Here is a 15,583-nt window from a genome sequence, read left to right as displayed (position 1 = left end):
TTTATGTAGCTTGCTCCAAAGTCAGTTCATCAAGCAGCTTAATAATTTTAGCACCAGAAAAAAAACTAAAAATGTTGTACACAAAGAAGTTCTTGCTTAAACATAGGTATGACAGTAAAATGTGGATGGCCTGTGTTTGCAAAGATAATCAATACTTTAATTAGAAAAAATTATAGGTAATAAGTAATTATTACAGGGGATTTTCGAAACTAGGTGCACCAAACACTGTTAACCCCTGCTAATTCCATTACCCGAGCAATGCCGGGTACGGGAATGCTAGTTAATTTATAAAACAAGGGTTTGCAATTATTTTATTATTGTTTTTTTTTTCTTTTTGATTTTCTTATTTAACGGAAAATAATTGATGTGGGTAAAGGTGCTACTACACAGGATTACTACACAGGTAGTTATCAAAATAATAGAAACACTCTGTGACAAGTGTGTTGAGAATCGCTACTCTGCCATAAATGTTCTGTTGATAAAGGTGCCTTCTGACTCTAATCACTCACACTGGTGAATCCAGATGGTGATTGAGTTCTCTGGTCATTTTTGCTGATATTGTTTGCTTTTTAGACATTACAATCGTCTTCAATACCGTCGTTTTCTTTTACTAAGCTTCTCTTTCTGTCCACTATTTTGCTTTGCTGAGCTTGTCTTATCGCGCTGCGTGTATGCTGTCATGACTTGAGATACTGTACCTCTAGAAACACCAAAAAGTTGAGATGTTTCAGTTACACTTGCTTCAGCTAGACGCGCTCCAACAATTTGGCCTCTTAAAATTTGAGAGGTCCGGTTAATCCACCATATACTACCAGAATATGTAAATTGCTATTTATAAAAAAAAAACCAGATATCTAGTTTTATTCTTTATTATGTACGAAGCACATTCAAAAATGTCACTTTTATTCATAAGTGTTTCCATTATTTTGATAACTACCTGTATATACTATATATCATAACATGATGCACTTAAAACAGTTTTTTAATACATTGCTGTCTTATTAATGTGGATGAAACAACGGGCCACAGCTAAAAATAAATAAAGGAAAGCATAAACTGTTTCTGAATATTATTACTAACCCAGGCAACACTGGGTATGTTTGTTAGTAAAAGATAAAAGGAAAAAAAACATAAACCAAGTCAAAATCTGTTGTTCTTAACAGAAATGTCCGAGTGACTGGACAAGAACATAAAGCAGCAAGGGCATCTTTCAGTAACAGTAATAGTAGTCGGGGATTTTAGCCAACATTTTTATTTCTCCGTTGTTGTTTTGAGAGAGGGAAACTGCGATGGCCACACACAAAATATTTTTTAGTGTAGTAGGAATTTTTTAACATACCTTTTCTTGCAAAACAGACTTAAACATTGAAAGTAAAAATGCACTTTCTCTTGACAGTTTTAAAAAGTTTTTGAAAGGAAAACAGAAAAACTTCACTGGTCCCATGGACCACTAAAATTTATATTCTGCTGGTTCAATGAATGTTTTTATATTCTGGGACCTGCGGACCACTTAATTTCGAACCCTTCTAGATAATACTATTAGAATATTGCTACTATGTCCAAAAGCATGTTTTAACTATATAATTATGGAGTTATTATTATGGAAAGGAAAATTGAAAAACTTTTTTAATTACTAAAACTATCACACCCATAATTTATTTTTAGGTAATATACAAAATCTTTAACATCCTTATTTGCAAATATATCTTTATCTTTGGCAGTGGTTGATTTTGTACAGTGTATATTTTCTAGATTTCTTTATTAATCCTTCATCTAGAAATTCAACAGTACTTGTTTTTATACACTCAGTCTCACAATTTATAAAACTACACATATCACATAATCCTCTGAAAAGTTATAATTTAGTTTTTCTATTTTTCATTAATTTTCCACTTTTGTCAATCAAAAAATAATTTGCTCACTGCAACTAATTTTCAAAGGCATCAAAACTATATTGTCATTTTGACAATTGTACAGCGATACCAAATCTTTTAATGCTTTAGAAAATATACATTTCTTTATTAATGATGATTAATTGCTTCTTTCATGATTTTTTGCTGAATGATGTATTACATTTCATGGGTTTTGATGCTAAAAGACATTTTTCCTTCCTTTTTGCATTACATTTTGGCAAATGAAATATTCTAGTTCATTTTAACTACACATAGGAGATGTTGTCGCTTTTTATTTACCAATAACAGCTATATGATAAAGAAAATAGCTATAAAATAAAACTTTGAAAGATGCCGAATTTTTTGGAGGTCATTTAATGAAGAAAAACATTAAACTTCAATTCATAAAAAAAAGTCAGCTGTAGAGGTATCGCCCAACTAACCTGTCCCCCACCCCCACAGCACTCCTTTGACCCTCCACATTTTTGGTGCACCAGCCGCCTATGAAGCTAAATATAGTCTTTAAGCTCTCATGTGAAAAACATTTTCAAGAATATTTTTCCAATTATAAATTGAAACATTCCCAATCATATTGGATACCTTTTTAAATGATTATTTTAAAATAATATAATCTATGGCTTGTACAAGATTACAGTGAAATAGGGGAGGGGAGCATGTCATGTATTGACTTTCAAATAAATTTTACAATAATAATAATAATTAAAAAAAAAAAACATTTTTATCATTTTTTCCAAAGATATTTGATTAAATTGTGTATTGTTTATGTTCTTGTCTTAAATAATTTAATGCAATTCTTTTGGAAAATTTAGTTTAGTTGAAGAATTAAAAAGAATTAACTAGTTATGAATGTTGATACAACTTTCAGATCATCAATTCAGATCTCAGAAAATAAAAATATATTTATAATGTACATAAATTCTGATATTTACAACAAATCAAATTGCAATAATACAATTCACAACAAAAACAGTACAACATGATAAATAAGTACGCAAGTTGTAAAAAACATATAAAAATAATAATAATAATCAGGTAGGGGTCAGAATTAATTCTCAAAAGCATTTTATTGAAGTTCTTTTTCCAACTTTGTAATAAGCAAAAGAAAATGAAGGCATTAAAATAGAATCAATTTAATCTTTGCAAAATGGGTTGTAAGGTTATATTTGAGTTATAGAACTTGGTTGTGGCTTTGTCACAAGCAGGAAGGTGCCAAGCAGTAATGTTTTTTTTAAATATTTATTACTCAAATAGTTTCATTTTTTTACTTTTACCTGAACCCAATAAAAATAAGTTGTAGATCTAGAAAAGAAGCTAAAAATGTTTTCTAAAATATTATAAGTGAGGGATTTAATCAAAAGGTGAAAGCTTCTATTTAATGACGGTGGCATATGAAGTATGCTTAACGTTATAAGTATGAAATTGATTACTTAATTAAATTTCGACCACATATAGTCGGATCTCGATAACTCAAATATTCCTTTATCTCGAAGTTTTCTTTGGGTCCCAAACTCTTGAGACTTGTGGAAACTTCCCATAACTCGAACTACCAATAACTTGAACGTTTTAGCCGGTCCCTTGGACTTCGAGTTATCAAGAGTCGACTGTATCAGTTAAAACTTAATTTTTATGAAAACCTGCCAACATCGACCATTTTAGTCATCAAATCTTGAGTGTCATGTTTGAAATTTCAGTGTCACTATCAACTGCTCATACTTAATTTTTACATTTTATTTTTTCCCTTGATTTTAGTTTGTAAATTTGTAGCATAATATTTTTCAATGTTCAATAGTATAATGAAATAAAAATCTATGTGTGTTTTTTTTACAATTAATCATTTTCTATCTGCACAGAGCTCAGATTATTTTCAAACTACCACTTTTATGCCTGATTTTGAAAAAAAAAAAAAATCTCATTTTATGTCAACTGTTAATTCATAAATCTAACTCATTGAAGTGTTGCATTTTGTGTTTGGTTGTAAAATATTTTTAATTATTTAACCTTCTACACAGATTGTTACTTATTATCAAACAAACCTCATAAAAATGCTTAAAAAATATGGAGTTTAAAATAAACATTTAACATAATTTGAAAATACTTACACTAAAACGCAATGAAATGTTATGCCATGTACATTCCTAAAATAATTTTTTAAAGGTGCTGGTCTTAATTAAGTTATACTGCTCATCATATGTATCTCATCATCTGTATGCTACTGATAACTGGATGGGCAATGTTGGAGGGTATGCATTAATCTAATAAATAAATGTAATTTTTTACAAACATGGTATTATTACAATAGTTTTTGAATATCAAGGAGGGAAAATATGTTTTTCTTAATAAAAGCCGTCATTTTTAGAAAATGTTATTTGTTTTGGGCTTTTCTAAAATCTCACAGCCCAGATCTTACCTAAACTGCATGTCTAAAACTATCTAACAACATCCTTATTATTGAATTACTTCAAAGATTTGACTATAAAAGTAAAAAATGTACATAATTTGCAAAATCTTAAGTACAATACTCGGTAAACTAGTTTAGCAAATCAAAATGTACAACAGTGGAACCCCGATTTTATGTTGTACGTTTCATAAGTTATCGCGCTTCGGACGTCATATGCTGCTGATTCCTGAAAAAGGCTATACAGTAAACTCCCGATTTTCCGCAGAATTGAGGGGGGCATAAGTGCGGCGGATAATAAAAATCATGGTTAAACCGAAAAATGATGGATAAATAAGGTAAAAAAAATTCCTTACTCAAAAACTTAGCTGTATTGATACATGGATGCCTCAATTGCCAAATTGATTAACTCCACTTTTTAAAAAAATCTTCATTTCTGCTTTACTAGTGCTTTATCAATGCTTAGCATGTTAATTTATATTAAAGTTTTGGTTCAGTACAGTTCTGACCATGTGATGGCAGAAAATGTAACGTAACACGAGGGCCTATTCACTCCTATGGATAACACCATCTTCTTCATAACTTTTCTATACTTTTTGTTTTATGGAGTTAATCATTTTGGCGATTGAGGCATCCACATAATACTTTCTTCAAAATGAAAATATATACAGTACAGTAAAAATGTTTCATATTTTTGCACAACAGAACTTAACATCAATAAAGAACAAGTGTATGTACAGTAAGTAAAACCTGTGAAGTTGACCACCCTTGTAAGTTGACCGCTTTTTTTCAGGCACGGAATAAGGCCTTATCATATAAATTAACCTTTGTAAGTTGACATCTGTTTAAGTTGACCACTAAAGTAGTGCACCGCAAGTGGTCAACTTACACAGGTTTCACTGTACCATAAAAAAGCACACTAAATAAATAAAACAAAAACAACAGAGTTCATTTACAATTTTCGTCAAAAAAAAACACCCATTGGTATTTGCTTTTTACTGCAAACAGACATGTTCCTGATGGCTAAATGACTCTCAGACAATCCGCCCTGCATATAATTGGAGTTTACTGCACTGATAATGTTAAACTATTCTGGATTTTACGTTACTCTTCTTCACAAAGTCCGCTTAATACGTTTCTCTACAAACAGATCAAAATTTTTCATCTGTAAGACTCACACAAACATTTTTCAGATTTCAATTTTTTAAGATAAGTTTGTTTTATAGCTGTTTGAAGCCGGTATGGAACCCTTTCTGTTCAGTCTAATTGTCCTTCATGTGCCAAAGGGATTTCTTTTGATTGTGAAAATTTCCTTAAGAGACCATTGAGGACTAGAACTGCTGACACTCTCTTAGAAAATTTTCCAGAAGCGACGCATGTATTGTCTCATCAGAATCCTACAATATCAGATTTACTACCCATTTTGGATAAAGATGATGAAGACAAAGAAGAATAATGGAGGGTGCCCCACAACTGATAAAGTGATTCTAAGCAAAAAAAAAAACTCAAACTATTTTTATTTGTGAATGCCAAGATGCAAATTTGCAAAAAAAAAATGTTAACACAGCTATAAATGCTTATAAATGAAATTGTAGCTAAAAACAAAAACAAGTAAAGATTACACATTTTTCTCAATATTTCATTGGACAATTTTAAACATAGGCTCAACTCTTTTACAGAGATCCAAATATTACGTTTTCCCACTTGGAGCGTTTTTTATCACTGATGGTCGGACAGAAAACATAATCAGGGTTCCACTGTATAGTGATTGCATATATCTCTTAGTAACAGAGTAAAATCAATCAAATTAATAAAGATCGGATTTTCTCAAATGGAAGATGAAATATAATACTGTTATAAACAGAAAAAAACAAGCACAAAACATAGTTCCAGCAAAACAAAGTGCATTGCAAAAACTTACACAATGTATGAAACGATATTTGAGTAATACTAAAAGATGATTTAAAGAAATTAATGAAATACATGTGAAAATAAATTTTTGTTCATACAAAAAGAAGAATGATTAAAGCACAATTGTAATAGACTTTTTTTTTTTCTGAAATGCACTTAACATTTTATACAAAGCCGATATTAAACTTTTTACTTATAATTAAAGTTGAAGCAACTCTTACAGCTTCAGCCATTCGATACCAACGCTGAAGAAAGAGATTTCTGAAAACTGACAAATTATTAGCTTTCAGCTGATTTTTTTTTTTTTTTTTTTTTTTTTTTAGTTTTTGGCAATGTCTCAGTGTTTTTCTTGTTTTCAATGAACACGTGTATAGCAAAATAGTTATCTTTTCTTTTTTTAACCATGCATAAGCTTTTTTTACCATTTTTTATTTTACAGTAACTCAAAAGTATGACTAGAAGAACAAATTTTTAACATAAATCAATTATGAAGAAAGATTTCATAAACTTCAAAGGTACAAAATGTAAGCAAAATAACAACATTCATAAACACGATTCGAATTACATAACAAATAAGCCAATGCAAAATAATTTGCATTTCCAAATTTGAATTTCAAAAATTCCTTTTACTGCTTATTTTATTCACAGATGCATTAATCACTCCTTACAAGACAAATATACAAAAATTGAATTCATTTTGATTGATCAAATTGATTTCTTAAAAGCAATTTATCCATCATAAATGAAAAATGTAATATTTATATGCAACAATATGCACAATTTACGCATGTTGGAATATGTGCTAAATACATAGCAATTACATGCACAAACTGGAATGTCAATTTGTATCACAAACCAGTGTAATGAGGAACTGTTTGTTGGTCTTGGTCCAATGCAGGGTTGTCCATTTGACGAGATCGATTGTTACGGATTTTCTTCTGAACATTCATTTGATCCCTAAAAGATACATTAAAATTCGTATGTTTGAAAAACAAAAAAATATTTTCAAATATTCAACACAATGTGCACCCTTAATTTTAGAGTCGCCTGTCCTCTCTTGATCTACAGTGAAAAGAGACCATTTTTCTTCTCTTTTATACCCTATGTCATATAAAAGCAAAAGAGGAAGTCTTAGAATCCTGGTACTTTAATGCGTCTGCCCGACTGTCAATTGTAGCACTTAATTTAGTATAGTTAGGCAACAAATTTCAAAAACTTTATGCTTGCTCACAGTAAAATAATGTTATTATTTTTCCTTCTCTTTTTATTATCATTATTATTTTTTTTTTTTTTTTTTTTTTTTTTTTTTGAATGTGTTTATGTATGGCAAATTAGAAATCAGAACCAAGATCAAAACATAGTACAAAATTAAAACATACATTGATAAAAGACCGGCCAGCATCACCGGTCAATGGAAAATCTCAAGAATGGGGTCATTTCCAAAATCTTAAAAGTATTTTTTTCTGAAAGAACATGCTTAAAAACATAGGATCTAGCCATTTTTTAAATAATTTGTTTAAGTTTAATATTTTAAAAAAATTACTTAAATCGGTGAGCTTTCATTGTTTACATTTCTTGTCGATGACATCACAAATGATGAAATACCATTCTGTGTTGCCATTCACAGAGCAAAATATTTAATTCGCATCTTTACTCGCGTGTATTGGCAACGATACGGTTGATAGCAAGCATAGAACGCAATTTTAATTCTCTTCTTGATTATCATAGCCAAACAGCATCATTTGTAACGTCATCAAGACCACGCCTTTTTGAAAAATCGGACAGTTTAAAATATTAATTAAAAAATAACTGTTGGGAAAATGAAAGAATTTTCTAGGTCCATTTTATTATTTTTTTTTTTTTGCTTATTCTATCAATTTCAGTGACTAAAAGTGCTACTTTTGACTGAAGGAAACAACCCCATTTCTTGTAAACCAGTATGCAGAATCTTTAGAAATCTTCCTCATTGTGATGCTTATGGCAAGCAGGATTTATAATGAAAAATTTAGAAATAATAGAAAATTTGGCTAAAAAGAGAAAAAAAATGACCAAAGCAAGTCTTTTTTTTTTTTTTTTTTGAAATCATCAGTTTATTACCCGTTTCAACGATTAAAACTTTTTTATGAAACATTTCTGTAAATAGTACTGCTTTAAAAGAGCATTACAAATAAGTACTTAAGTAGAAGTTGGAGGATTTATAGCTTCATCTAATCAAACACCACTTTAAGAACAGCAAGATGTATCTTGGAAATGTACTTGTGGTGAATTTTCTGGAGTTGATTCTGTAGCTAACATGGACAAAGATGTTGGAAAACATTTTAGTTTTCGATATAAGTAACACTTTTAGCACAACCTTGCTGTGTCCCACGGGGCCTAGTGGTTAAGGGCACTTTCACAGGCAGCCAGGCTTGATTTTTGCCCTGTGCTCTAAGAAGAGTCTGCCACTTGTCCCATGCTATGGCAATCTCAAGACTTTAGGTTAATAAAAGGGGGGGGGGGGGGGCGAGTAAAGTACTACTTGACCAGAGTGAAAAATTACATAATTGAATCGATTATTTCAGAAAGGGCATAAGTCCAAGTAATGCAACTTTTCAGGAATCAATAAAAAGAGATTATTTCATTAATGAACTAAATTCTAGGAAAAATTTTCTGACTAATCTAGTCACAAGTAGGATCATTACCTCACCTTAAATTACATTTCATTTCATCACTGAAATTAATTATTATTATTATTATTTTGAATTTGGATTTATGCCGTTTCTGCAACAAATATCCTGAAAGACTAGTTTAGAGTGATGAAAATATAAATCAAGTGAAACAGATTTGTTTCAAACTGATTTATGATAATAAAAAGAAACATAACAAAGTGACAAAAATAATTAGTGAAGTCAGTATTCATAAATTCATTATCTTAAGAAAATATATCATGTTTTTTCCTCTTTCTCTCGTCTTGTTTTAGTGAAATAATAAAGTCTGGTACAAAAATATACAAAAACTAACAAACTGAGATAAAAAGCAAAAGTTTTACATTTGTATAAAACTATATTCATCAAATACATCCTCCTTGGAAATCTTTTTTTCAATCCTTCTCTTGTCATGTTTTGTGTACCAATTTCAATGTACATATTAGTATGACTGACTATGTTTGAAATTGGACTGAATAACAATCTTGATATTTATTATTTCTCCTTTGATATTCTATCGAATATTTAAACATTATGAATGTAATTGAAAACATTTTTTCGCCCTGTAGAATCTTTTTCCAAAATCTCAATCTGGGTGATAAGTCCTCTTAAAAAATGAAGGGCACCTGTTTTAGCAGTTACAGATTTCATTCTTTTCAACAGATGTGACGGTGAATCTTAATATAATTTTAGAATTTCACTTATAAGATATTGGATTTCACATGGTAATAATCTGTCACATTTGTTTAACATTTGCTTTACTGTCCTAAAACCCCAGTAGCAAAGGACAAATAAATGTCCTCTCAGAGGAAAGTCATCAGCACAATCTTGTTAAACTTCTTCAGTGTATTTCTAGAAAAAGTCTCCTGCAGCGCTGTTCTTATTTTGGCCAGCATATATCTCACTGAAAGCATAGTTTTTTTGCAGTTCCTAGAGTGAAGGTTATAAAAATCCTGAGAAATTCGTGAATTTCATTCCGATTCCGTGATTTCGAATCCCACCCTAACCCCCCAAACTGATGAACCTACCATCATCAAAATAATGCTAGATCAAAGGAGTTATTTGTTTTTACTTCATTATGCCAAAAAATCTAGTTCTTCTATGATCTTGCCATTGCATTTTACTATTTCTTCCTTTGCGTTTAGTGTAGAAAGGGCATAAATCCGGGACTTATGCCCTTTCTGCACTAAACAAAAAAAATATGACGCCTAAATAAAGTGCTTTGTTGTACAAGAATTGACTTCCCTGTTACACTAGTGGATGTCTCTACATACAAATATGAAAAAACCACAGCTAACTCAATTTTGAAAAAATGCTGACTTATGCCCTTTCTGAAATAATGGATTAAATTGCAGCGAAGAACAAAATCAATTTTTCTTGCACTGAGAATACAGTAGCAAAAAAAAAAAAATTTTACAGAATGCATTCATTAATAATTCATCATCTTCAGAAATAACTGAGACTTGGCAATAAAATTGGCCACCAAAGCTGTTGACTAGGTACAAAAAGCTTAATATAATAAAACTATTGAAAAAATGTTTTTACAATGTAATGGAACCACAATTTTCTCCAAAAATGTCCACTTGGCTGTTATTAATACTGTGTTACTTATCAGGTATGTATTACATTTTACAATTTTATTCCACTTAAAAAACACTGGGGTTTAGAAATATTTTTTTACATTTTTCACATAACTATTTGGCATATTTAATGTTTTAAAATAAGAAATTTATGAAATTTTAATTCAAAGAAAAGTAACATATTTACCCAAAGAATGGAAGAAGAGAAATAAATGTTTCTTTATCAGGACTATTTGAAATATCAGAACTAGTTTGAAGTAACCAGTTTAAAACACAGCGCAAGTAATGTTGCAAACGTCTTCTTCGCTGTTCTACGACTTTGGCATCCTGAAAAATAAGATTTTGATTTATATAATTTTACTGATTTTTTGAAAGTTTATGCTCCAATCATAGTCAGCAAAAACTCCTGAGAAAATTTACACAGAAGATGAACTTTATTACTCATTCTCATCAAAACAATTACAATATTTGGTATAGTTAAAATATGTTTGAATTTTGTCCAAGTTTTATTTAAAGGAAATAAAATTAGAAAAACAGTTGATGAACCACTAAAATTTGGAAACTTTCCAAAAGAAAATTTCATGTTTTTAATTAGCATACAATACACTCAAAGCTACAGTTAGCTGGCGCTGTCCTAAGACACATTTAACTTTCTAAATTTTACTGTAATATTTTTTCTCCTAGTCAAAAATTACAAAATGTATAAGTCGCGTTCAGGTTTTCTTTTCTTTTTTTTCCAGGTTTTAGCATAAGAATTATAATAAATATTCAAAGATTAAGGATAATACAAAATGCGAAGTAGTAAGTTTTCTTAATACATTAAAATGTGTTTTTGTTTCTTAAAGCAAGAAACAATGAAGTAATAAAGCAAAATGAGTGTTGAGTGCAATTAGCACCATGCTATTGGAACTTTTTCTTTCAGTTGAAGCTTGAAAATATTGCCAAAGCTGTAACCATCATTTGGTGCCAATAATTTAATGTGTTCTTCACAGTAGTTGCTTTTGCATAGTGGCAGGTATTAGAATGTTAAGATTTCAATATGAAGAATAAATTGCAGATACGTTTTGGGCATAAAAGAAAACCCTTCATCAAGATGCCAGCTCTTCAAAAGTAAATCATCAGAATTAACCTCACTAGAATGATTTACATCCTAAAACAAAATAATACCTACATATTTTATATTTACTGATATGCATATTAACAATATTAATTACTCAAAAAAATATGGCATTAAAAAAATGAGTAAAAGCTTGATTCAATTTTTATTTTAATTCAGTGATAAATCATTTGCAGAAAGTAAACAACAGTGTTGGACATGAGGAAAGTTCCTATATGGAATGGTTATGTATAGTGCATATCAAAATGATAGGTCCACCCGCATTTTTCATAGTTTTGACTCTTAATTGAGAATAAGAATCACTTTTTTGGTACAGATAATTAATCAGTAATTGCTATAACTATATATGAAGAAATTTCGTAACATTAAATAGTTACTTTTCATTTTATGCAAATTTTCATTTTCGGAACATCTTGAAAAGGTAGGTCCACCTTCAGAAATTTTGCTTTAACCACGTCTACTTCCGAAAAAAGTGCATAAATCTCGTTGCTTAGTCTTACTGCGAGATTAGGCTGGCTGCTGTGGAGGTATTTAAACAGATTAAAGTATTACGTAGTAAGCAAACCAAATGAGTCGATGTTGCAGTCTTTCTCTGGTTGAGCAAGGGCAAATTGAAGAATTTAAAAAGTGTGGAAAACCAAAGGGAGAAATAGGTAAGCTTTTGAATAGATCGCATAATGTTGTAAACAATTTTTTGCGACTGAGAAATGCTTATGGCAGTCAAAAATCATCTGGTCGCCCATCAAAAGTGACACCCCGACAAAGAAAGACTATCGAAAAGGACATAAAATCAGAAAATAGAAGCTTATACACTTTAGGCAGACAACAAAACCCTCCAATATCAAAATCTACAGTTCATAGAGTAGTAAAGAAGTTCGTTAATAAGAAAAGAGATTGAATTTCGCAAAGGAAGTGATGGCCCGGAACAAGATTGGCATAGTGTGATATTCAGTGATGAAAAGAAATTCAACCTGGATGGTCCAGATGGCTGGCAGTATTACTGGCACGATCTGCATAACGATAAACAGATATTCTCGAAGAGGCAAGCTGGTGGTGGTTCCGTTTTGGTATGAGCCGGATTCAGAGGTGCTGGAAAAACTGATATAGCATTAGTAGACAGTCGTTTGAATGCAGCAGGCTATCAACAGTTGCTTGAACAATATGTTTTTCCACCATCAGAGTACATTGGGGGCTCATTCTTCATGTTCCAACAAGATAATGCTCCTGTGCACACTGCAAAGTTCACTAAGGGTTTCTGGAAAATGGTGTATAAATTATCGATTGGCCAGCTTGAAACCCCAACTGGATTCCAGTAGAAAACATGTGGGGTATACTCGCAAGAGCGGTGTATGCTGGCGGAATGCAGTACAACAGTATTGCAGACTTGAAAAAAGTTTATTTCCACAGAATGATCAAAAATCGAGACAAATTGTGTGCAAAAACTTGTAGAAACCATGCTGAACAGGATTTATGAGCTTATTCAGAAAAAAGGTACAAAAACTTCTTATTAATTCAACATTAATTTGATGTTTGGGTCAATGGACCTATCTTTTTGGAAAAGCTGTTTCATGTAAATTTTGTTTAACTTATTATTCCTATTATTTGCATACTCCTCATGTATTATTTTACACTAAATAAAGCAATTTACTTTATAAAACAGTACTTTGTACACAATAAATCCGCTTTTACTAATGTAACTTTTGATTTTACCGGCGGACCTATCATTTCGACACACACTGTAAGATTGCTTCTCAACTTATCCTCAATAAAATGTGCTATAGTCACAACAGCATGCAGTATTTTTAAAAAATAATACTTAAAGTAAATTTTAAAATATAGAAAAGCAAGCATAATAAACCATTTTTAAACTTGTTAGTTAAAGAAAAAGTCAAGAATCAATAAGGATATAAACAATTGTTTTGGTTTGGCACAAATAACCTTTCTTCTAAAAAGTTTAAGAGGAATACTAAATTTCAAATGAACAGAAAAGAAAATAAATTTTTGAAAGCATGTGGCATACCTTTTTTCCTATAGTTTTTTTAGGTGGGAAGTCAAAAGTATTTACAATAGGATCTTTTTTCTTCAGCTGTTTATGTAGAGCATAGAACTGAGCATACCTGCGATAGACGTTCCACTCATCATCCCTTATTCGAATGTAAACCTGAGAAGAACAGAGTAAAAACTATTTGAACAAAAATTAATAGATACATAAATCAGAGTTCACAACATTTTCAGTTTTTCACCAGAGAAAAAGATGTGGATTCTTAAAATGAAAAAAAATTAAAGAAAAGTGCCAAAAAAAAGGATCTTTATTTGTAAATTTTAATAGAAAAATGTTAACATCATAGTTGTAACCAATGGTAAATAGAGAGAAAATACTCTACTCTCCTTAAAAAGTAATGTAATTAGTTTTTTTAAATGTCATATGGAAGATTTGTAAAGCTGGATTTGGCAATCTTCAAAGGAAAAAAAAACAGAAAATTTGTCATAGGAAATCTTGAAAATTGATAACTTAACCAAAAGACTGAACTTAATTAGGAAATGCTTGGAAGTTTTGGAAAATGCAGAGTCTGGTGAAAATTGCATTTGGTAATGTGCATTTGAATGGAAAATTGGTCCGTCTCTTAAGTCAATCCGAGTTACACACCCTTTTCTCTCACCCACCCAATGAATACCTTTGAGGTGCTGTAAAAGCATTTACTTTTCCAAGGATTTAATTTTCATGAGGAACTTAAGCCTTATAAAATATTTTTTCATCATCGATTATTTAATTTTAAGTTCTGTTCATACAAAGTCGTGAAATTTTTAGCTTGCAAATTCACCTAAACCTTTATTTTCACAAATCTTAAGACCCACCAAAATAAGTGCTTTTATAGTATCGCTGTACCGTAAATACGAAACTTAAGATCCAATCGGGATTTTTCTGAGACATAAGCTGATTGGCAACAGATAGAAAAATATACAATAGTGAAAAAAAAAACAATTGAGGCAATAGTTGTTGATGTAAGTGGATGATTTAAAGTTTTGAGTAAAACGCGTTTAAAGATAACATCCTAGGTAGGCTGTCATTGAAACTCTTTTCTAAATCATACTGTATAGCAGCAACTACCAGGGCTACTAGTACTATCTTTTGCCCCATCCCAAAGAAGAGGTTTTCCTATCACTTTCACTGACTATCTCCAAATTTTTAATTTTGTCACTTACATCCCTTTGCTTCTCACTGCCTCAATTAAGAAAACATTCAATTAAAGTTTAATACATTCTCCACCAAAAAAAAAAAAAAAACTACAAGAATCTAAAAACTAAAATCATAAGTAAAAAAATTAAATCAATTACTAAAATAGTATATATATATATAATAAGTAGACATAAAGTAGCATAGGTTAAAATAACTTCCAACTTTCAAAATAATTGAAATACACGGGAGCCCTGATATTAGGTTTTTGTTTCATATGTAATCCCACTTCCAACATCATTTTCTACTGGTTCATGAAATTTGCTGCATTGATAATGCTAACATATTCCGGATATTACATTATAATTTTTCAGAAAATTTGCACAGAACGTTTTTCTACAGACCAAAAACATTTTTCATCTACAACACCCACACAATTTTTTTTCTTTCTCTGGATATTTTTATTTCACGATAAATTTGTTTAATAGTTGTTTGAAAATCCGCTCTGGTATTTTTTGTTCTATCTTAGTGGAAACCCCTCTACCAGACAATCTTCCTCCACTATAATAGAGGACCACAGTTGCTGATGCTCTTCTACTTGAAAACCAATGATCCATGTATCTTCTTATCACGTCACAAATTCATTCAATATTGGATTTAATACCCACTTCCAATGACAGAAATGATGTCAAAAGAAAAATAATGGAGGATGCATTCATAGCTGACAAAGTAATTCAAAGCATAAAAACTTAAAAACAGTTGTTGTTGTGAATGCCAACAAGAAGGAAATTTGCAACAAAATCAAGAA

At 30.6% G+C, this 15,583-nt stretch overlaps 1 protein-coding gene across 1 annotated transcript in view; it reads right to left on the bottom strand.

The window, feature by feature from the left end:
• Positions 1–4,164: 4,164 nt before the first annotated feature.
• The window catches only part of LOC129225777 (sorting nexin-29-like), a 58,355-nt gene continuing 46,936 nt past the window's right edge, over positions 4,165–15,583 (bottom strand). Inside the window, exons 20-22 of the mRNA XM_054860286.1 lie at positions 13,621–13,761; positions 10,671–10,810; positions 4,165–7,176 (exon numbers count right to left, since the gene is read on the bottom strand). Coding sequence (XP_054716261.1) covers positions 7,068–7,176; positions 10,671–10,810; positions 13,621–13,761 — 390 coding nt within the window. The 3' untranslated portion in view covers positions 4,165–7,067. The remainder of the gene's footprint in view (positions 7,177–10,670; positions 10,811–13,620; positions 13,762–15,583) is intronic.

This window comes from Uloborus diversus, chromosome 7, assembly GCF_026930045.1.
Source record: "Uloborus diversus isolate 005 chromosome 7, Udiv.v.3.1, whole genome shotgun sequence".
In the NCBI taxonomy this organism is placed as follows: domain Eukaryota; kingdom Metazoa; phylum Arthropoda; class Arachnida; order Araneae; family Uloboridae; genus Uloborus; species Uloborus diversus.
The sequence above is the reverse complement of the archived record's forward strand: the minus strand, read 5'-3'. Positions and strand labels throughout refer to the sequence as shown.